We start from the raw sequence: 23,905 nt of genomic DNA on the forward strand, positions 1-23,905 counted from the left end.
GGAAGAGTTTCTATCTTGCTGCTTTGTAAATTGTCTTCCTGCCGCATTCTAATAGCTTGGCAAGCTGGGGTTGAGGAACCTTTGAAATCCGGCAACTCTTGCGTCCGTGTCCAAAGGCTTATTGCATGTGAAACTCCTCCAAGACTACGAAATGGATCTGTTCCATCTTGCCCCATCTGAACAAACTGCATTTTAACAGGGGTTAACAGAGCATTTTTTAAATTATAAAAACCACTACATTTAAAAAAAAGTTTTTTGATGATTTCTAAGAAATTGTTTTCCCTGCTGCTTCTAAATTACTGTTTTGTTGATAGGTTTGTTTAATTGTGCATTGTGCTTGAGGCCTTTAACATTTTTGTGATCCCAGCCTTGTTTTTAACAACTTGCATGATCACTGTAGGTGACAAAGAATTCCACATAGGTGAGTCTGCAAGCTGGTGAAGGGAGGAGCCAATCTCTCCATCCTTCCTCCAGCATCCACTTGGCATCTGTTGGCATGGCTTGCCAGGAATAGCCCTGTGGTCCCTTCCTTCTGATGTCAAGGAGATAAACAACTATCTGGCTTTTAAAAGTCATCTGAAGGCAGCCCTGTATAGGGAAGCCTTTTAATGTGTAATGTTTTGTTATGTTTTTATATATGTTAGAAGCAACCCAGAGTGCATGCAGCAACCCAGTCAGATGGGTGGGGTACAATTGTTATTTATTATTATTATTATTATTATTATTATTATTATTATTATTACTACTACTACCACCACATGGAATACTGCCTTGAGCTCCACAATGGAAGAAAAGGAAGGATATAAACATAATAAAATATATGTGGGGTTTGGGGGCCTTCTCTCCCCCACCATTCTTGGAGTATACTGTTACATACTGTTATGTCGTGAGTGCGATTTCAGCTCTTCGTGAAGTCATGCGGGGAACTACTGCCACTTCCAACCACTTTGAGTAGGCATCCACTATTACCAGGAATACTTTCCCTTGGTGGGGTCCCGCAAAGTCAATGTGCAGGGAGTCTGCGCCTGCTCCCATCAGTGAACTGGTGCCCTTGGTACATCAGGCCTCACCTCCTGACACGAGGTGCATGTTTGTACCCATTCCTCAATGTCCTGGTCCATTCCAGACCACCACACATAGCACCTAGCCAAGGATTTCATTCGGACCATACCTGGGTGCCCCATGTGGAGCGTGCCCAGCACCCTGTTCCTAAGGGGTTCCGGAATAATCACTCTGTCCCCCCACAGCAGACACCCCTGGTGCAGGGAGAGCTCATGCTGCCTGGTTTTGAACACCCTGAAACACTGTGGCTGGGGATCCTCTGGCCATCCCCTCCCCACCCAAGCAAGGACACGGACAAGGACGGGGTCTCTCATTGTTCGGGTGGCAATTTCGGGGGCCTTGACCGGAGGGCCCGACAGCACCTCTCACATCATGACACACTCAGCAGGCGCAGGGTCCCTGTCGGAAATATGGGGCAAGGGCAGACGGCTTAGGGCATCCGCATGGCATAGATGTGTACCCTTTACATGACACAACTCATACTGATACCCATTTAAAAATATGGACCAACGTAGCATGCAAGGAGAGAGCATCTGCGGGGTCTGTTTGTGAGGCCGACCGTAGACATAATCATGGAACTTTTAAACACCCGTCACAATGGCCAGAGCCTCCTTGTCTATCTGAGCGTAGCTGCGCTCTGTAGCGGAAAGAGTCCGTGAGTAAAACGAAATTGGCCTCTCACTCCCGTTAGGGTCCCTGTGACTAAGGACGGCCCCCAGACCGTACTGTGATGCGTCACATGCCAACACCAGCAGCTTGGACTCGTCAAAATGGGTAAGAACACTCCGGTTCGAAAGCATACCCCTAAGCACATCAAAAGCCTTCTGGTGGACCTGGGTCCAACACCAACTACTTTTTTTTCTAACAATCTGTGGAGGGGCTCCGCAGTGGTCGCCTTATGAGGGAGAAAGGCGTGGTAAAAGTTGAGAAGGCCTAAGAAGGCCTGAAATTCAGTTTTGTTCCCCGGCCCAGGGGTCTCCATGATGGCCCTTCTTTTGGCCGCTGTCGGGTGGATGCCAGCTGCATCAATCTCGTACCCCCCAAAAAATCGACTTTGGGCACCCCGAAAACGCACTTCTCCTTTTTAAGCTTAAGCCCCGCATCCTGCAATCTGATTAAAACAGCACGGACACGCTCAAGCAGGTCCTGAGCATTTTTCCCAGCTATAAGAACATCATCAAAATAGGCCAAGACCCCCGGAAGCCCTCGTAAGAGGCGCTCCATAAGCCCCTGAAAGATTCCCAGCGCCACACTGACCCCAAACTGGAGCCTTTTTACGCTAAATGTGCCCTTGTGGATGACGATGGTCTGAGCCTCAGCAGAGTGCTCTGACACTGGCAGTTGTTGGTATGCCTGAGCCAAGTCAAGCTTTGCAAATACCGTGCCCCCAGATAACATGGCTAACAACTGAGAAACTACCGGAATGGGGTATGAGTTGCCCCGTAATGCTTTGTTAATTGTACACCTGTAATCTGTGCATATGCGCATGTGAGGGGCAAGGGAGATCGCGAAGCCCCTCCCCTCCTGAGTTCCAGCCCAGCCCCGAGCGAGGCTGAAAAGAGGGAAAGCTCCAGCTCAAGTGGGGAAACAGGAAGTGGTGTCCAAGGCTCTGGCAGGGTAGAAGAGCCATCGTCCCAGGTGGGACAGGAAGGGGGAAGGAAGGGGGGCAGACCAGTCCCCCCAACTCCGGAACTGCGCAGAAAGCGTCGGGGGAAGAGGATGGGTCTCCCCAAGTTGTTATGCTGGCGCAAGACGCGCCAAAAGCCACTTGGAGGTTCTGATTCAAGCTGAACAGATGTGTCTTTGTAAATAGCACTGCCATCAGCACTGTAAATACTCAGCACCAATAAAAGATAAAATGCAGAGCTGTGTAGAGTCGTTACTCTGAAGTAGCCTACTCCGGCCACCGTGACAGCGCACTTCCCCGTTTGCCTTCAAGGGCGTGACAATCGGGGTCTCCCATTTGGCGGATTCAACAGGTTGTAATACCCCTTGGGCTACAAGTTTGTCTAATTCAGCATCAATTTTTGGCTTAAGGGTGAAAGGAACTCGCCTGGGCTTAAGCCGAATGGGAGCAATACTTGGATCAAGGGCAAAATCAATAGGGTCCCCCTTGTAACACCCCAGGGATCCATCAAAAAGCATTGCAAACTCCTGGTACAATACATCAAATTTTTCATTAGTAACTGTAACAGAATTAAGCCCCAAAATCCCCAGTCCCACAGTGCTGGAAACCAGTCCGTGCCCAACAGACTGGGGCGGTTACCCTTAGCAATCACAAGCTTCAGTACGGCCGTCCTGGCTCTGAATTGTACCTTGACGGAGCACATTCCCAAAATTGAGATACGGCCTGCCGTGTATGAATGCAGCGTGACTGGAAAAGTCTCCAATGAGGGAAACGTACCCCCTGGAAAGAAGGCGCGGGCTGTTTGGTCGGAGACTGTCAGAGGGCCATCGTGGCTACTCTAGAGTAACTCCGCTTGAGTCCAGTTTGTCTTTAAAGACGTTTATTGTGCAAGATATTTACAGTGCAGAGACAGCTTAAAACATGACCTCTCATTCCGAATCAGAATCCGGCAATGGCGTACGTCTGTTCCTACGCCAGCAAAGTACAGTAGTTGGGGCACCCCAAAACGCCTCCCCCTTGAACTGCATCGCGGTGCTCTCCTTAACTCTTGCACCAGAAGGAACAATGCCCTCTCAGTCTCCTCCCTGTCATGGCAATGGAAGGGCTCTCCAGCATCCTTGAGCCCTTGCCCGCATCTCTCCTCCCCTGAGCCTTCCCATCATTCTGCACGCTGGTTTCTCTCTCCCTCCGAGTCTTTCCCCTCCCCCCTGGCTGCTTCAGACCCACTGCTGCTCCCTGTGCTTGGCGAGGTGCACGTTAGGATGATGGGGGCTGGCTCCCTGTAGGGAGTCACCCTTACAGAGACCATGGAAAATCCTGACCCAGAGTCCACTGCCATGTCACAGGGATGCCCTTCAATCTGGACCCGGATGGTTGTCTTCTCCTGTGCAGGAAAGGGTATGGTCTTCCCATTTATTACAGTGAGGTAGTTGCAGTCGTCGACGAGGTGAGTGCTGGACGCAGATTTGCGGCGTGAAGATCTCTGGGACACTGCAGAATCAGTGGTGGCAGAACAACAGCCCCTTGCAAGGTGGCCCAACCAGCCATATGCCCGGCATGTGACGTCATGGAAATGGCAGTTTTTCCTGTCGTGGTTTCCCCCGCAGCTGGCACAAGCATTGGTGGATCCTTCCTTCTCCGTGGCTTCCGTGGCAATGGCTTCCTGCAGAGCGGAGACAAGGGTGACCTCTTCTTTCACGATGAGGTGGCGGCGGGCCTTGCTGCTACTCAGGCCACAGACAAAACGGTCTCTCAGGCTTTCCTCAAGGTTGGAGAACCCACAATGCTGTGCGAGCTTCCGGAGCTCGGCTAGGAACATCACCGTGGGCTCCCCTGCTTGCTGCTGCCGTTTGTAGAAATCGGCCCACCTGGACATCTTGGTCGCGGTCGGAGCCAAATGACTAGCCATTTTGGCTATGATGTCTGTCAAAGGGGCACCGGCGCCAGCAGTGCCTTTGCTAGCTCGAAGGTCTCTGGGCCACAACAACAGAGAAACATGGCCCGCTTATTGGCAGCGTCCGTAATACCCTTTGCTGTTGCATAGAACTCGAACCGCTCTACATAATCCTCCCATTTGTGTGGAGAGCTGAGCTGGAAGGGTTCCAACACTCTGACAACCTCCATTCCGCGGCTGGTCAGGTTGACTGATGCTAGTCAGTGAGGGCTTGAGCGTGAACAGCAGATCTCGTTACTCAACCCTCGAACTCAGAACCTGGGCCAAGGGAATGTCTGCTTGCAGCCTCAGAATTCCGATCCCACCTTCGTCACCAGTTGTTGTGTTGTGAGTGCGATTTCAGCTCTTCATGAAGTCAGCTCAGAATAGTGATTCAGCATACTAGCAAGGAACTGCTAGGAGTCAATTATAACAAGAACAGTCTTCTTTATTGCAGTAGGAATCTTGACTAACTGGAGAGAAAGGGTGAGCTCCTTTTATACTCTCAGGAGCAGGGCTTGGGGAAAGGATACATTTAGATTTTGGCGGGACCCTATCAAAGTGAGGATCCAAATTGTGCTAACAAGTTAACCAATAGCAACTGTCACCGCACCCATTTGAATCGCCCTGGAGCGGGAAAGGTAGTTACAGGACTAGCAGAGAAACTCATGTACACAAATTAAACCAATATTCAGGAAGTCCTTTTACAGTGGGGGGAAAGTCACTCTTGTTTGTTCTTGATCCCCTCCTCCTCCCTTTCTTCTCTCCTTCCAGGGATCCACTGCAGCTTACACCAAAAGCGGTTTCTGTGTCAACCGATTCCCTTCTTTTTTGCCAGGTGGGAATCGCCGTACTTCAGCAACAGGGAAAGGTAACTTCTTGATTCCCCTCCCTTTTTGCAATCTCCCATGGGCAAAGATCGGCTTGAAAGAGACATTCCAGATCCCTACTCAAAACCAACTTTCGTGTGCCATTCATTACCCACCTTCCATAGGTTTTTTATTTCCTTTTTGCCATTGCTCGAACGATAAGTCATTAGCTATAACAGGTATTGTTTGGAACAAGAACATCATTCTGGGCAATATATTAATCTTTATCGCAGAAATTCTACCCAGCAAGGACAGTTTTATTTTTTCCATCTTAACATATCTCTTTAAATTTCCATCCATTTCTTAACAATTATTTTGAAACAACATACAATTCAAATTTCTCATGTGTAATACCTAAGTATGTTACTTTTTTGTCAATTTGAAATTCAGTTTTCTCTGTCAAAGTCTTGTTCTTCTGTAGTCATATTCTTTGTTAAAATTTTCATTTTCTAATGGTTAACCTTAAAACTTGCTAGTATGCCAAATTCATTTAATTTATTCGTAAGAGTCTCCACTCCTTGTAATGGGTTTTCCAGAACTATCATCAGATCATCAGCAAAACTAACGTAGTTTCCCTTTTTAATCTTTATCCCCTTAATTCTCTTCTCTTGTCTAATATCTCTAAGCAAGACTTCCAGAACCAAAATGAAAAGCAATGGGGACAGTTGGCACCCTTGCCTTGTTCCCTTTTGCATCGCACAAGGTTTTGTTAATTCTCCTTGAACAATTTCACCTATTTAATTATATCTCCAAAGTTCATTTATTGCAAAGCTCTAAACAGAAATTCCCAGTTCATGTTGTCAAAAGCTTTTTCTGTATCCAAAAAAATCAGTACAGCTTGCTTCTTGTTCTGACAGTTCAAATACTCCAAAATATCTAACACATTTCTGACATTGTCTCTTAACTGTCTTTTAGGTAAAAATCTACTTCTTATACATCGTGACTTGTCTAGTAAACAATAAAAAAATATTGCTGCCAAAATCACTCCAAATAATTTATAGTCATTGTTCAGTAATGAGATTGGCGGATAATTTTTTTATTGAGGTCAAATCTTGTCCCTCTTTAGGTATAAGTGGGATGTTGGCCTCTTTCTAGCTATCTGGTATCTTAGAATGTTATTCATTGTCCTTGTTGTAAGGGTTGTAGTAGAAGTTCTTCAAAAAAATGATTGTTAGCAGCTGACCCCTGTACCTTTTCTTTCTTGGATTTTTTAATAGCATCACATAACACCTGAATAGTTAAAGGGCCATTGATTTTTATTTTTATTTTGAGAGTCTGAGATTTTTGCTGGATGCTGTTTTTGCAAGTAATCATCTATCCCGCCCTGCCCCCCAAGATTGTTTGACCTTTAACAGCTTAGAGTAAATTTGATGAAATTGTTTCTTCATATTTGTATTGTTCATTGTTATAACATTCTTTTCTTGCAACTTTCCTTAGTTTGGCTGAATTAATTAAAGCAAATAGTTTTAACTGGATTTTGAATGTGCAATTTTTCGTTCCTATTTTGAATTTTATTTTGTTGTTCTCTTGGTGGGTTGTGCAAACCACTATTCTGAATAATGCCTTTTATCGGGTAGGGGGCACTGGGGATAAGTGAATGGAACCAAGGGACAGTGGCCCAAAGATGTTTGGGAACCACTGGCCTAGATTAATCTCTTCCCTCTTGTTGTGTGCAGAATATACAATCCTGGACTGCATCTACAGCGAGGCCCAGCAGATGTACTACATCCTCGATGTGATGTGTTGGCGGGGACACCCTGTGTACGACTGCCAGGTACCTCTTTTTGCCTTTGGCCCTGCCACTGGCTTGCAACCCTGGCAGTTTTTCCTCCTCTGTGTTCCCTTTCTGAGACGCTTCCTGGATTCTGCTAAAACTTACCTGTAATGGTGTTTTTGGAGATGTTGCCCCATAGTTAATTTTTTTTTATTTAATGGGGGGCACGTAGGAAGTAAAACAATTCTAGGAGCAAAGTGGTCCAAAGCCATTAAGGGACTTAAATACTAATAGACACCTTGAACATGGCCCAGTAACAAATTGGCAGCCAGTGCAGATCTCTGAGCAGAGGTGTTAATACACGGGCAGGGCCTTGCTCCTGTCCTGTCAGCAACCATGCTGCGCCATTCTGCGCTAGCTGCAGCTTCCGATGTTCAGCTGACTGCGGTTTTGGCATGGTGACCAAGACTAGCCCAAAATGCAGTGGTACCTCGACTAACGAATAACCCTACTTACGAAAAATTCTACTTATGAACGATACAAATTGGGGCCCGCTTATGAATTTTTTCGACATCCGAAGGCCGGATCGGGCCCCCGCTGCCGCCGCTAGTGGCCTCCCGCAACCTCGGACGCTCCGCCCGCGGCTGGATCGGGCCCCTCCGCTAGCGGCCTCCCGCCGCCTTGTGCGCTCGGCCCAAGGCCGGATCGGGCTCCGCTGCTAGCGGCCTCCCGCCGCCTCGTGCGCTTGGCCCAAGGCCGGATTGGGCCCCGCCGCCTCTGCTAGCGGCCTCCTGGCACTCGGCCTACAGCCGGATCGGGCCCCTCCGCCACCACTAGCCAGCCTCCCACCAGATCGCTGCCTCCCCCACTCGGCCTACAGCCGGATCAGGCCCCTGCCGCCACCACTAACCTGCCGCCTCGCCGCCACCCGCCCGCGCTCCCTCCACTGAAAGGTAATGTTGCTGTGCATGCCTTTAAAGTCTCTTTTAAAGGGTTTTTTTCCTAGGCTTCGGAACGAATTAATCCATTCCCAACGCATTCCTATGGGAAACATCGTTTCGACTTACGAATGTTTCTACTTACGAATGTTCATTTGGAACAGATTAAATTCGTAAGTAGAGGTTCCACTGTAGTGGATCCCTGATTGTCTTGGCCACCTCTCCATATACTTTCTTTTAATCTAAAACCAACAAAAGAGCTTAGCAAGATAAGGGGTTCTCTTGAAGTCATGATAGTTGGCTCCACAATCCGGAGCAGAAGCAGTTGCTTCCTTTTGGGGTTGTTCCATGTGGAGCACAAAGAAATCCAGATGGATTTCCCATATTCAGGGCAGAGCTCTTGAGGCTGCTGCTTATCAGCTTGTCCCCTAACATGACCCTCATGGCCAGCATTGGACTCGTAATCTGGTGAACCGGGTTTGCTTCCCCGCTCCTCCACATGCAGCTGCTGGGTGACCTTGGGCTAGTCACACTTCTCTGAAGTCTCTCAGCATCACTCGCCTCAGAGTGTTTGTTGTGGGGGAGGAAGGGAAAGGAGATTGTGAGCCACTTTGAGACTCCTTAAGGGGAGTGAGAGTATCAAGTCCAAACTCTTCTTCTTCTTCTTCTTCTCCTCACTTTTTTCCTCCAGACAGACTTCAGGTTCTATTGGCTGCATTCAAAAATGCAGGAAGAGGATGGCCTGGGAAAGAAAAGCCATCTTAATCCAGTAAGTCCCTTTTGCCCAGAAGTGTGGATGTTTTAGACAAGTAAGACCTGCCAGGAAATAATCTGCTGTGAAGTCTTCCTGTTCAGAGCCCTCTTACAGGAGACTCCATTCCATTTCCCCTCCCCATCCCTGGTGTTCTGTCCTGTTCCCCCTTCCCTGCCACCAGCCAGCATCCTCAGCCTTCAATCTGCTTTTCTCTGTGGTGCGGGGTGTCCTTCCCTAAATATTTTTTCCTTATTTTTGTGTGTGGGTGCTTCTGCATACCTTTGGGTTCACCTGCAAACTCGCTGATGCCTTCTCCTTGTGCTTGGATGCTTCTTGTTTTGGATGTGCAAAGGCTGGCTGGCACACGGAGAATAGAGTTTGCTGTGGCTATATATTGGGGGGGAACTTTCTCAGCTCAAGGGCCACATTTCCTTCTGGTGAGATTTCTAAGGGCCACATACTGCTGGTGGGCAGGACCAGAAGCCACAGTGTGCAGAACAAAGCTATAGACTTCACTTTTACACAGGCTCATCCACCCTTCTTTGTCATCCATCCAGACAAGCAAGAGGCGGGATCAGAGTTCAAGGGCACATTGCAGCCAGGAAAAAACATTATGGGTACAAAGCAGAAACAGTGAGGGGAATGGGCTGGGGAGACTTCCAGGGGCCAGGCAGAGAGGCCTGGAGGTCTAAATGTTTATTAGTACTAGTAGTATTATTTCCAGTTGCTAAGCAGCTGCCAACCAGCAGTATGTGGCCCTTAGAAATCTCCAGTGGGAGAGCTGGGTCCCTCCTGCATGCTCCCTGGTTCTTCAACACAGGCTTCTCCTCTAAGGTGTTTTGCTCTGGGAGATCCACCAGGGAGGGGAGCACCACCAGGGAGGGGTCACCACCAGGGAGGGGAGCACAGCCCTTTCCTTGTGGGCACCCACCTGCAGAGCACGAAGGCAGCAGCCTTCTCAGCAACTGGTATTCAGAGATACACCGCCTCTGAATCTGGAGGTTCCATTCAGCCATTGAGAGATGAATGGGAGAGTCTCAGATGTGAGCACTTGTGGTTCTGAACTTTCTTTTTCTTTCTTCTTCCTTTTCAGTTTAAATTTGTGGGACTGCAGAGTTATTCCTGCACGCCAGAAAGCCTGTGCAAGGTTCTGTCCACAGATTTCCCCTTTGAGGTAAGGAGTCATCTGTTGGCACCAGAGCTCTGTCTCTTTCAACCCCAATACTTGCATTCCTGGTGGAGAAGACCCCCCCCCCAAAGAACCTGGGGAGTAGGAGCCCCAGGGGCAACAGGTTCCAGCTAAGCAATACTGCTTACTGCCCCCCCCCCCAATCATAAAGTTTTCAGGACAAATGAAAGTATTTCTTCATGCAGCACATAGTTAAGCTATGGAACTTGCTCCCACAGAAAGCAGTGATGGCCACCAATTTGGATGGCTTTAAGGAGGATAAAGCTCTCAACAGAAACCACAGGAGGGAAGAACGTGGGCCCGATCCAACTGGCCTCTTCTTACGTTCTTAAGTGGGCACAAGCTGTTTTGCTTGTTTATAATTAATAGAAGCCTCGGGCTTTTGTGCAGCTAGAATGCAGCATAAAGGTAAGAGTCCCATCTGTTCCTCCACCCACTTTTGCAGCAGCAGCCCCCCACCCCCCAAGGTGCTGCCCACAAAAGGTTACCCAGTAGTCCTTGGACTGAAAAAGCCCTTAACGCCTTGCTTGCTGCAGACAACCCAGAGCTGTGATTGGGCATCCCCAAACATGGCTGCCAGCAAGGGAGAGCCAGCCTGCCGGCAAGGGGAATCAGCTTTGATGTCCTGCTACTGTTACTGTTTCAGAGTTTTGTTCTGTTGGGGATTACTTAGCTGCTGTCAGGAGAGCTTTTAGGGGATTAAGAGTGGGTAAAACAGTTCTCTAGGCAAATGAGTAAATAAGGTCATCAGTTGCTGCTGTCATGATGGCTCCATGCCATGTCCACTAAGAGGAGCCTGCTGGATCCGGCCCATGGGGGGCCCCTCTAGTCCAGCATCCTGTTCCCACAGTGGCCAGCCAGATGTCCGTGGGGAACCTGCAAGTGGGATTCAAGCACTTGAGCCCCCCCCCCATATGATCTCTACCAAATGGCATTCACCACCCTGAGATCTCTGGGTATAGGGCAGTATATAAATAAATAAAATTAAATTAAAAGCATTACTGCCTCCGACCGTGGAGGCAGAACTTGGCCATGGTGGCTAGGAGCTATCGCCAGCTCTCTCCATGAATTTATTTTAACAAGGAGAAATGTAAGGTACTACACTTGGGCAAAAAAAAAAAAATGAAAGGCACAAATACAGGATCGGAGACACCTGGCTTGAAAGCAGTACATGTGAAAAGGATCTAGGAGTCTTGGTAGACCACAAACTTAACATGAGTCAACAGTGTGATGCAGCAGCTAAAAAAGCCAATGCAATTCTGGGCTGCATCAAGAGGAGTATAGCATCTATATCAAGGGAAGTAATAGTACCACTGTATTCTGCTCTGGTCAGACCTCACCTGGAATACTGTGTCCAGTTCTGGGCACCACAGTTCAAGAAGGATACTGACGAACTGGAACGTGTCCAGAAGAGGGCAACCAAAATGGTCAAAGGCTTGGAAACAATGCCTTATGAGGAACGGCTTAGGGAGCTGGGTATGTTTAGCCTGGAGAAGAGAAGGTTAAGGGGTGATGTGATAGCCATGTTCAAATATATAAAAGGATGTCATATAGAGGAGGGTGAAAGGTTGTTTTCTGCTTCCACAAGAAAGAAGCTTCCACCTAAACATTAGGAAGAACTTCCTGACAGTAAGAGCTGTTCGGCAGTGGAATTTGCTGCCAAGGAGTGTGGTGGAGTCTCCTTCTTTGGAGGTCTTTAAGCGGAGGCTTGACAGCCATCTGTCAGGAATGCTTTGATGGTGTTTCCTGTTTGGCAGGGGGTTGGACTGGATGGCCCTTGTGGTCTCTTCCAACTCTATGATTCTATGATTCTAGTCCTCTTTTAACCAGGCAAGTTGGTGGTCATCACTACATTTTGTGGGAGTCCATGGTTTAACTGCACTGTGTGCAGATGGACTTCCTTTTATCTGTCCTGAATCTCCCAGCGTTCACAGGGAGCATGGCTCTGGATACGACTCTGTGGGGACCTCAGGTGGAGAGGGCTGTTGCCCTGACAGGCTTCCCAGAGGCATCAGGTTAGGAAGTGGGAATGTGTTGGATTTGCTTGCGAACCCCATGCTGTTGTTGTGCAAGAGGGCTTAACATCTTGTTTGTGCCACATGTTGGACCCAGAGTTCCAAGTCTGCCTGTCCTCCAGTTCCCTCCCTTCAGATCACATTCTTCCTTTCTGACCGAGTCTCAGGGAATCAAACACCCCTTTCCTCCCCTCTTGCTTGCAAGCAGAGGCAGGCAGGAGGAAGCCTCTTTTCCTTCTGCTGCTGCTAGTGAAAGAAAGTGAAACAATAAGAGATGCAGCTCTGGAAACCTTTTCTTAAGAACCAAAGCAGAGCATCTGCTGGATGCGGCCAAAGGGGTCCAGCTGGTCCAGCCTCCTCTTCTCACAGTGGCCAACCAGATGCCCCCAAGGAAACCTGCAAGCTGGATTTGAGCAAAGAGCAGCCTTCTCCCCTCCTGTGGTCACCCTGTTGTTCCAGCTTCAAGATGTAGCGCAGACGCCGACTCACAGAGAGACTCACTGACTGGCCAGTGAGCTCAAGAACCTGCACCATCAATCGTCCCCTACTTGCCTCATTCTTTTTTAAAACCATCACCACTCCTGTGGGAGTTCCATAGTTTAACTGTGTGCTGCTTCCATGTACTTCCATGTAGAATGGAGCCGTCAATGGCTCCAGCAACTGGCAGAGCTCAGATCAGAATGATCCTCCAAATCCAAATTCTGAGCAGCCCCCAGCTGATTCTGACCAGGCTGGTGTAGCAGTAACTGGAGTTGAGCAGTATTTGGTAGGTCCCTGCTTTCCAAGCCGTCCTGGGACCAAGGGAGGCGCCGGAGTTGCTGGCCAGGATCCAAGGAAACTGCTGGGGAGTCCCTTGCATGTTCTAACTGGAATGCAGCTGTGTCAGCAGAACCTGGCCAATGGAAGCCCATTTTGACCACACACACAAACGGAGGCTCCGTACCTCCTCATTTAAGTTTAGTGCAGCTAAGCGTAGCTTGGGAGCAAAGGCTCCTTTTTTCTTAATGACTTGGTTCAGTAATATGATGCTACACTTGGCTGTGTGGGTGACTTATAGATGTTGGACATCACAGCACTGCCCAACCTGCAAAGCATGATTTGGTGACCTGGGGTGTCCTGCAAGCTCAAGTAGGCTCTGCCCCTTCCTTTCCCCTGGGGCCTGTGCACTTCTTGGCTCAGTGGAACATAGAAAGAAGCTGCTTTATCCTGAGGAGATGAATAGACCATTTGTCCATTTAATATCAGGATAAAGTATTGTCTTCATGCAGACTAGCAACGGCTATCCAGGATTTCAGACTAGCGTCCTAAGCTCTAGCTGGAGATTCAGACGGTTCAAGACATAAAGACAGTTCTGGCCAGATAAAAGAAAGGACTTCTTCACGCAGAACATGGTTAAGCTATGGCACTCACTCCCACAGGAAGCAAGTTGGGTGGCTTTCAGAGAAGAGAAAACTCTCCATGCCTCCTGGCCATAATGCCTCTGCTCTGCCTCCCCTGCCAGGCAGGAACGCTTCTGAATGCCAGTTGCTGGAAACCGGGGGGGGGGGGCTCTTACACTCAGCTTCTGCTTGCAGGTTTTCCACAGGCATCTGGTTAGCCACTGGAGACAGGATGCTGGAATCAGGTGAGCCATTGGCCTGATCCAGCAGGTGCTTCATATGTTGTGTGAATGCTGGTAATCTCTAGCTCCACTTAGTGTAGGAATGATTGTGTTCCACTAGAGCAGGCATCCCCAAACTAACATGATCCCTAGCTAACAGGACCAGTGGTCAGGGATGATGGGAATTGTCGTCCAAAACATCTGGAGGGCCGAAGTTTGGGGGTGCCTGCACTAGAGGGAGCCCGTTCCGTCGCAGCCAAAGCATACCTCCCTCCTGTGATAGAAACTGCCTGGTGTCTTCTGCATCTGAACAAACTCAGCACCATTTGCATGAGAACAAATTAGATCCCTGACTTCTTTGTTAATGAGAAATCAGCTTGGTACGTCTCTTTTGGGACTGTGTAATTAGTAAGAAATGGTGTGGGGTCATAGCTGGGAAATTCCAGGCTATAACATGTCATTTGGCCTGCTGCTTGTATTGTTTGGCAGTGTAAGAAAGAAAGTACTCATGGATGATGGACAGGTGATGATTTGTTACTAATGGCAGACAGGCAGGTGATTGGCCATAAGTGGAAACAGAGGGACCCGCCGTCACTGAGAAATTGGGTGAGTGGGTCTGGGATGTGCAGTAATCTTGAAGCTTGCAGATATTGTAAAACACAGACAGTAAAACAAGCATTGTAGACTACAAGCCCCATCATCCCCTGAGCATTGGCCATGCTGGTCAGAGCTGCTAGGAGTTATAATCTCACAGCAATCTGTAGGTTGGGGGAAAGCTGTGACTTTTCCAGAGTATTGCAGGTAACAAGTCAGTGCATCAGTTTTGTGGGGAAATGCTCCATGTTCATGATGCACAAAAAAATAGGTACAGGATAATACAGATAATTGGGATATTTATCCTACTTCCCCCCCTTCTCTATCATTTTGGAAACTTATAATTTCCAAGGATGATTATTGTTCAGTGTATTCTTGTGGAACTATGGGTTTGGTTTTTCTCTCTGCAAAAAGGAAGAACAATGTTAGCATAAACCCGAGAAACAGACTAAAGTAAACACAGAGAAACGGCTGTTTCTAGAGTAAATTGGGTCTCTGTGCAGGGAGGCAAAATGGAGCCTCCCTATCCAGAGGCATTGTACCACTGAAATACCTGTGGCTGAGTGAGCAACAGCAGGAAGGGACTTTCCCCCTCATGTCCAGTTTGGAGGCTTCCTGAACGTGGACAAGGTGGGGCTCGCATCTCATATCTGCCAGAACTCTTCTCGTCTCCTCTTGCAGCGTTCACTGCCTTGTGTCGGTTGCCCTGAGCCGTCCAAAATCCTGTTGTTCTTTCTAACCCTTTATACCGGGAACCTTTCCCCAGAACAGCTCAGCGGTAATAGATGCCCACCCTCTTTTGCTCCCATTAATACATTTTGCATAGGGAGGGGCTGAGGCACAGAGTGTGGCCCAAGGTCCAAAGGGAGCTGTTGCTCAGCCAGGCAGGGGCTGGGGCTTTATAATGCTTGGCGGAACCTGATTGGCCCTTGGGAATCAGCTGAGAGTGTCAGCTGACTGAGCCCCATATTGTACTGCAACCTAGGTGGTGCTGTTGAGCAACACTGCTCTGTCTGTAAGGCAGGCATAGGGGACCCTCCAAATTGTGTTGGACTCTAACTTCCATGAGCCTCAACCAGCATGGCCAACCGTCAGGGAAGATGGGAGCTACAATCCAACAACAATTGAAGGGGCCATGGACACGCCCACTCCCACGTCCCAGCTGCATGGTTTTGGCTCTGGGGAGCCCCTTTTTAAAACAAAAACACCCCCACCCAAAGTTTCTTGGTTTGAGACCAGCATCATGTCTGGCTCTAAGCATGCCTCATGCATGACCATTTTGCTGCCACAGTTCTCGGCACAGCTGCTTCTGTCTCATCTAGAGAGTCTGGAACCTCTGGCTGTCCAGAGAGCAAAGTGCTGATCAGACCCCAGGCTTTTATGCAAACAGTAACTTCATCCATCCTTCCTGATTCAGCTGGCGTCAGTGCCGTGAGTCAGTGGGAAGGAGGCAGACGGTGCATTAAATAAACACGAGCAGCTTCACAGGATGGAATAATCTGGGCTACTGAAAAGTGGAGAGGCTATTAACAAAGGCAGTGCCTTTGAGCCTCCGGATTCTGCTGCTCTCCAGGGACTTTCCCTAAGTGCCGTGATCTTTTGGGGGGAGGGCACTGAGTCGTGGTTTGAGCCTCTTCCTTTTGGAGTGACCAAGTGGGATATACTTCAGTCTTCTTTTTTAAAAAAAGCTAGGCGAGAGCAGACATCCCCCACTTTGGGGAGATTTTTCATTCTCATCAAACCAGTCCTGGTGTTTCTTGGTTTGCAAAGGGACAATGGAACCCAGCAATCCCGTGGGAACTGAGTGCCAGGGAAACAGAGGGAGTCAGGTGCTGAACCCTGGTTGATGGGTGTTGTGGTGAATGTGTGGGTGTGACACATATGTTCCATGCACATAGAATGTTAGAATTGGAAGTGACCCCGAGGGTCATCTAGTTCAACCTCCTGCAATGCAGGAATCACAACTCAAGAATCCCTGACAGATGGCCATCCAACCTCTGCTTAAAAACCTCCAAGGAAGAAGAGCCCTTCGGATAGTATCTCCTCTCAGCCTCCTCTTTTCCAGGCTAAACATGCCCAGCTCCTCCAACCGTTTCTCATCAGGCTTGGTTTCCAGGCCCCCGACCATCTTGATCACCCTCTGCACATATTCCAGCTTGTCAACATCCTTCCAGAATTGGGCACAGTATTCCAGGTGTGGTTTGATAAGGCAGAATAGAGTGGTACTTTTACCTCCCTTGATCTGGACACTAGATTTCTGTTGATGAAGCCTAGAATAGCAGTAGCTTTTTTTTTGCTGCTGCATCATTGTGTGGACTCATGTTTAGCTTGTGGTCTAGTAAGAGTCTTAGATCTTTGTTCTGATACACATGCTTTAAAGCATGCACACCAAACCTTTGTAATGATGCTACAAGCTTTGCATTCATCCAATGAAGCTGAATGTTGAAAGAGTCAGGACAGACAAAGGGATGTATTCCTCCACACAGCTCATAGTTAAACTGTGGAATGTGCTCCCACAGGAGGTATTGAGTGAATGAATGAATGAATGAATGAATGAATGTGGTGGCCACTGACTTGGATGCTGCTGGCCCTGATGAGTATCCTCTCCCTCCATTGGCAAAGGCAACAAGCTTCTGAGTGCCACTTGCTGAAAGTTGCGAGCGGGGAGCATGTTGTTGTGCTCAGATTCTGCCTGTTTGCTTCCCAGAGGCATCTGGTTGGACCACTTCGGGAAACAGGATACCTGGTAAACAAGCTTCTGAGCTGATCTAACAGGGCATTTTCTTTTTACAAAATCCAAGATATTACCCATGACGTCTCTCTCAGAAGGGTCTTGGCTTGGCACCCTGGGAAGCTGTGGTTTGCCAAGGGCCCCCCATACGATGCAGCGGGTCAGTGGGTCTGGCTGTTAATCAGAAGTTTGGTGGCTCAAGCCCATCCAGAGACAGTGTGGGCAGGATTCCTGCATTGCAAGGGCTGGGATTAGATAACCCTTGGGGTCCCTTCCAACTCTATGATTCTGTGATTCTAAGGTTAATGCTGCTGGCTTTGGAGGTATTGATCAAAGCTGCCTCTTTTGAGCTTTCTCACTATCTATGCGGAGCTCTTAAGGAAAGACAATGCTGGAGCAGGAATGAGAAGTCCTCCTCACCGACCAGAAATGCTTGCAGAGAGTTCATGTCTTTTGTCATCACACCCCACCCCCCCACCCCGCCAAATCCTCCTAACTTCTTCTCAGCTTCCGCTGCTCCTTTTTCCAGAGGCATCACTTCCCTGCACACAAATTGCCTTTTAAAAACACAGGCCAATTTAGCTGAAAGCAGCAAAAGCTCTAATCTTAGGAAATTCCACAGCGGGATATCTGTAAAATTCTGTTCCCCTTGGGGAGCTGAACATGAGGGGTAATAGAAAAATCTTTTCTTTTCTTTTTTTACTGCCAAAGGGGGAATGTATGTACATGGGACTAGCAGGAGGGGTGGAAAGAATTAAGGCTTGTTAAAGCACAATATGCTGTTAATTCACATTGATTGTCAGAGGAGAGGAGGGTCCTAGGAATATTAAGGATTTCTTCAGCCTGAGCAAGCAGGAAGATACAAAACACAGCCACTCTTCCCTCCCTCCCCACCCTTATGAAGCTGGAGGTACCAGGAACTATTTTTCACATACTAAATTCATTGGGATGCAAATGTCCATTCCCACCCCCACCCTCCTGGAACCTCAATGGAATGGAAGTATTTGCATCCAAGGAAGCACACTTTAAATCAGGGGTCGGCAAGGTTCACTCCAGCGGAGATCGCTCAGTGCACAGCCGCGATTTCCGGTGTCTGTGTCTGCACAGATGCGATTTCCAGCACTGCGGAAGCAAGTTCCCACACCATGCTGTGCCGGTTTAGTGCAGCACATGGGGACTCGCCGAGCGGGCGGCTCAGTTTGGGAGCAGCTCATGGGCCGGTTAAATGGCGCCTGTGGGCCACTTGTGGCCCATGGGCCTTAGGTTGCCTACCCCTGCTTTAAAATGTTCGTCAGGCAAGAGCCTGCAGTCCACTGCGGAATAAAGGAAGGAGTCCAGCCACCAACCGGAGCAAAATAGCAAGGTTTATTGAGCAACAGGTTCAAGCCAAGACTGAACACTGAGAACAGGGCTACAAGAACTTTTAAAACTTCCCACCTCAATCCCATAATACATTTCAAAAGCGTCGTTCCTACATCATACTGTAGTTACATAGCTAAACGTCAGAAAAGGGGAGGTACATACATCTGTTGCCAACCCTCAAGTCTGCTCTCTGACTTAAGGACTTTTATAAATCCAAATGGTTCCAACTCGTACATAACAAAATCAGATCTATTGGCATTGACTTGGAACTCATGTATAATTCAAGTGAGCAATATATTTATCACAATAGTCAATCCAGATTAAGGGACATTGAAAAATGAAACATCAAATCAGCTGTAAATAAAATTTGCTCCCCCAAGTTCTATGGTTTAAATACAACAGATAACAGGGTCACTTATATTTCACAATTAATAATTCCAGTCCAACACAGGGCCCAACTGAACGTTTTCCCCTCAGCTTTTGTCAAGGGCAGATATTTAAACATCCCCAGAAATGAGAGACATTGTAGGTGTTCTTTGAATGTGCTGGACACTGTAGAACATATTCTTTTCTTCTGTCCATTGCACAATCAGCAACGCAAACGCATGCTATCCCCCTTTTTGAGTAGTCTAACATCATGGCATGGTGAAAATATTAGATTCTATCTGTCTGACATTAACACTGGAAGTAACTGCAAAGGTGGCTGAGTTTTTTGTTAATAGTATCTCAGAGTGGTGAATAGCACTATTTAGTGGGAAGAAACTCCAATGAAAACCCTCATTATTACAATTTTACATGGCTGTTTATTTGTATATATTTTAAATATGGATGTTTGATGATGGCTTATATTTGTAATGCCTAATAAAGGTTTGGTGAAGGAAGGAAGTAAGGAGGAAAATGTCTTTTGTTTTCTCATTACATCCCAACCAATGGGGACCTTGCCAGATGGTCATGCTAGCAGGATTATACAGGCAGCTTTAATTACTACAGTATCGTTTCCCATCCAAGGAGCTCAAGGGATCAAGGTCTGCAAGGTGCCTAGCATCACACCTTGTCCTTCCAATGGTGCCGCAAAGTGAGCTGGCCTCTGTAGAGTTGGAGCTGCAGTTAGTAAATAATATATTGCCAGGGGCTTGGAGGACCCTGAAAAATTATGTGCCGTTTGGTGGGATTTTATCTTATATACCGGAAAGACAGACTCACAGAACTCCCTCTCCATAGTACACTGTGAAATTTGGCTTTTCCTGAGAGTCTTAAGTTCTTTACTAACCTAATAGGAAGTCTCTCCTAGCTATACTGCGCTGTTTTTATGTACTTCCAGGGCCGGCTCTAGGTAGACCCCCGGTGGCGCAGGGCACCATGGCGCCGGTCCGCCGGTTCGACAACCGCGCTGTGCCTGCCCGCGCCGCAGCGCCTGTGGCAGCCGTGCTGTGCACGGTGCCTGCCCGCCCACCCACCGTGCTGGGAAATGGGGCGGGGGGGGCGCCGGAGGGATCCGTCACTCCATGGCACCAGGGGCGTTTAAGACGGCCCTGTGTACTTCTGTCATTTTTATTCTGGTGGTTGGTGTGATTTACTTCCATAAAATAAGGGTAGAAATTTTAAAAAGGAGTAGGCTTTTTTAAAAGAAGAAAATTGCCATTATTTTAAAAGAGGCTATAACTGATTCCCACAGCAAAAGGGGTGTGCTTTGAATCCACAGAATATCCCAATTGTCACCAAAGACCCCATAGGGTCCCCTCTTCCGTTGAATTTAAGCTTGAAAGAAGCCTTTCCTTGTAACCAATAGAACAGGAGGAGAGGTGGGATGCCCACAGCACTTTCTCCCATTTTCCTCCAGGTTACCCCTGGAGCATCCTGTAAGGCCATGGACTACTATATAGACTCTAGGCTGCTGCCTACCTGGTTTCTCTCTGTTCTCTTTCCTAGGTGGACGGGCTCCTCTTCTATCACAGGGAAAGTCATTACAACCCCGGTAGCACTCCATTAGTGGGCTGGCTCCGTCCATACATGGTGCCAGACATCCTGGGCATACCTGTCCCCCTCGGCCCACTGACGGCCAAGCCAGACTACGCGGGACTCCAGCTGCAGCAGATTGTGGAGCGCAAGAGGAGCCTACAGCAGGCCGCCAAGGAGGATTCCTCCAGTGTCAGCACGGCCCCCCAGGATGGCCGCTATGAACTGGAACATTTGTCCACACCAAAAGCAGAAGGCTTTCCCTCGGCTCTGAGGGACTCTGCAAGCAAGATGGAGAATTGATAGGTAGCCCCAAGTGGCTGCTTTTCTATGTTGTTCAGGAGGAGAGCAAAAGAAACTAACATGGGAGCAGCTCTGTTTCGACAGCACTTTGGGTAGAAGGGTCTCCACTTCCATAATAATTCTAATTGCTAGCAGCAGGGTTTGTTTCAAAGAATAAAAGCTGTGGAGCAAAATGTGGAGCCACCCTGTTCCGAGGCTTCTCTTGGTGAACTCATTCCGCTCTCTGATCAGTAGCTGCTTAAAAAATTAAGTGAAATCACACTTTGCTGTCTGTCACTTGGGTAGCCATGTTGTGCCAAGGCAGCCACCCTCCTTCACCCCCATCAGCCTCACTGGCTTTTTTCTCTAGCCCTGCAGCTGACTCCAGCAGAACTAGGAAACAGCTCTCACCTTTGTCTCTAGCCTGCCGGAGATCATCAACCAGTGCAACCAAGGCAGTTTCAGTCCCATGATGAGGCCTGAATCCCGAATGGAAGGGATCCAAATGGTCCGGTTTTTCCAGGCGTGCTTGGAGTTGTTCAGCAACCACTCGCTCAATCACCTTGCCCAAGAATGGAAGATTTGAGACTGGGCGATAGTTGGCCATGTTGGCCGCATCCAAAGATGGTTTTTTAAGAAGCGGTTTAATAACCTCCTCTTTCAGTGGGTGTGGGAAGGCTCCCTCACAGAGAGAAGCATTCACCAATCCGCAAAGCCCATCGCCCAGCCCTTCCCGGCTAGCTTTTATAAGCCAGGATGGGCAAGGATCAAGGAGACAGGTGGTTGGTTTCACTCGTCCAAGCAGCCTGTCCACATCCTCGGAGGTAACAGATTGAAATTGATCCCACGCAATTTGACTAGACAGGACTCTAGCACTCCCTTGCCCCAGCCCTGCTCCCACGGTAGAGTCTACCTCTTCCCAAATCTGAGTGACTTTATCTGCAAAAAAAACTTTGCAAAATCATTGCAGGAGATCATGTGGCCCGTGCTGGGCCGAGATGGAGCAGGTGGTTCCACTAAATTGGGAGTACGAGATTCCTGACGGTTCACTCACAAGGGTCATAGGAACATGCAAGCCCACTCACCATGACAAGGGGATGAAAAGAATTATTAGATATATGAGAGATTAATGAGAAGCGGCAAAGTACTCAAAGTACTCATGGGATACAATGAAACTGGTGATGAGGAGAATTGGTATTATGGAATCCAGTAAACTGAAACAACAACAACAAGGAGAGATGGAAAAGAGGAAGAAATTAGGACATTGGAAAATCAATAATGATAAGAATAAATGAAGTTATGCACAATTACAGACAAAAAGGAAGGAATTAGAAAAGAAAGATATGGGGAAAGTGCAGAGAGATTTGAAATTCTTGAAAAGAGAATTTTTTGAACATAGTAATAAAAATTCTAAATTGCTGGCTAGAGTTGTACAGTCAAAAAACTAAAGAATTCAGTTAGCTTAATAAAGATAAAATGGGTAATGTAATGGTGTTGTTGCGGCTACTCTCGAGTAAGGACCCCCAAGTCCGTACTTGTCTTTAAAGGTTTTATTGTGCATAGTATTAACAGTGCAGAGATAGCAGAAAACATGACCTCCTAGTCACTTGCAGAATCCGGGAGTGGACATTTCCTGTTGCGTGACCAGCATAAGAGTTTGGGCACCCCAAAATGCCTCCTTCCAACCTTACTAGTGGTGCGCCTTATTTTGGGTGCCGGAAGGGGCTGCCTGCTCCCCTCCACCTCTTGGTCAAGGCGATGCAAAGGCACTCTCCAACATCAGCCTTACCACCTCCATACCGCTAACTTCTGCATTCCCCCCACCTGACCCACTGCTGCTGCTCTCACTGGGTGAAGAGCAGGTCAACAGGATGGGGGGAGGTTCCCTGTAGGAAGGTCCCCTGACATCCACCCCCCCTCATGACCCCTCCCCTCCTGAGATGGGTTGCTCAAGTGGTGAAGGTGGAAACCCCTCAAACAATGTGTCTTCAGGATCCATGGAGGCGAACACTTTCTGCCAGTCTGTTTCTTCCTGCGGGCTGCTGTGGAAACCTCTGAAAGAGTCTTCCTCTTCCTCCGTGTCCGCGAACACCGCTTCCCATCCCCACATTGTGGTGTCCCCTAGACGTCCCAGTCCTCCTCGCTACCCTCTTCCCATATGAACTCCTCTTCATCTTCCATGGGTGCAAATATCTCCCCCACCCACATTCTAGGTGGTTTGGGTCTGTTGGGGAACAGGGCGTGAAATTCCTCAACTAGATATTCCTCCACGCTTTCAGCCGGCATCCAGGCATTGTCCGACGCTGGAGCCCCCTCCCATGCTACCAGGTATTCCAACCCCTCGGTACCCCACCTGGAGTTCAGAATCTCTGTCACTTCATTGCCTAGCTCCTCCTCCACTATTGATGGTGGGGGATGCGCTCCTATTCCCCCCCCTCCCGGAATATGTCCCTCTCTGTAAGGGGACAATAACGACCTGTGAAACCTCGGGTGTATTCTCACGGGAGTCAGGCAGCTCCAATCTAAACGCTACTGGGTTGATCTGCTGGAAAACGGGTCAGGGTAAAACGCGGATCCAGATGATTTTAAACGGATCCTCATGAATTCATATGATTTTTTCATTCAAATAAAAAAACAACACCATGATATTGTAGAGTATGTCTTAGTCTGTAGGCAGCACCAAAAAAATCACGCATCCACTGTTTCGTGCGGCCACAATGACACAAAAACGTGGTTAAAAACCACGGATCCTCATGGATCCTCATGATTTCTGCATTGGGCCACCGCGAACTCACTGTCAAATCACATATCATGCCCAGGGGCACAGCCTGCACCACAAAAATCAAGGATCCACAGATTCCTGGCGACACCGTGGCCCAAAAACGTGGTTTTGAAGCACGGATCCTCACGAATCTTCACCCTTTTGCATGGCACCCCACCAAATTCACCCTCAAATCACATATCATGGCCAGGGGTACAGCCTGCACCACAAAAATCAAGGATCCACAGCTTCCTGGAAACACCGTGGCCCAAAAACGTGGTTTTGATGCATGGATCCTCACGAATCTTCACCTATTTGCATGGGCCCCCTCCAAATTCACCCTCAAGTCACATATCATGCCCAGGGGTACAGCCTGCACCACAAAAGTCAAGGATCCACAGCTTCCTGGCGACACCGTGGCCCAAAAACGTGGTTTTGAAGCACGGATCCTCACGGATCCTCACCTATTTGCATGGAGCCCCCCCAAATTCACCCTCAAATCACATATCATGCCCAGG

At 48.3% G+C, this 23,905-nt stretch overlaps 1 protein-coding gene across 1 annotated transcript in view; it reads left to right on the top strand.

The window, feature by feature from the left end:
* SNUPN (snurportin 1) overlaps nucleotides 1-22,873 on the top strand; it is a 41,307-nt gene extending 18,434 nt beyond the window's left edge. Inside the window, exons 5-9 of the mRNA XM_035138167.2 lie at nucleotides 5,397-5,493; nucleotides 7,168-7,265; nucleotides 8,835-8,912; nucleotides 9,991-10,071; nucleotides 20,318-22,873. Of these exons, the coding sequence (XP_034994058.2) occupies nucleotides 5,397-5,493; nucleotides 7,168-7,265; nucleotides 8,835-8,912; nucleotides 9,991-10,071; nucleotides 20,318-20,647 (684 nt within the window). The 3' untranslated portion in view covers nucleotides 20,648-22,873. The remainder of the gene's footprint in view (nucleotides 1-5,396; nucleotides 5,494-7,167; nucleotides 7,266-8,834; nucleotides 8,913-9,990; nucleotides 10,072-20,317) is intronic.
* Nucleotides 22,874-23,905: the final 1,032 nt, after the last annotated feature.

The sequence above is a fragment of the Zootoca vivipara genome, chromosome 14 (genome assembly GCF_963506605.1).
Source record: "Zootoca vivipara chromosome 14, rZooViv1.1, whole genome shotgun sequence".
Taxonomy (NCBI): domain Eukaryota; kingdom Metazoa; phylum Chordata; class Lepidosauria; order Squamata; family Lacertidae; genus Zootoca; species Zootoca vivipara.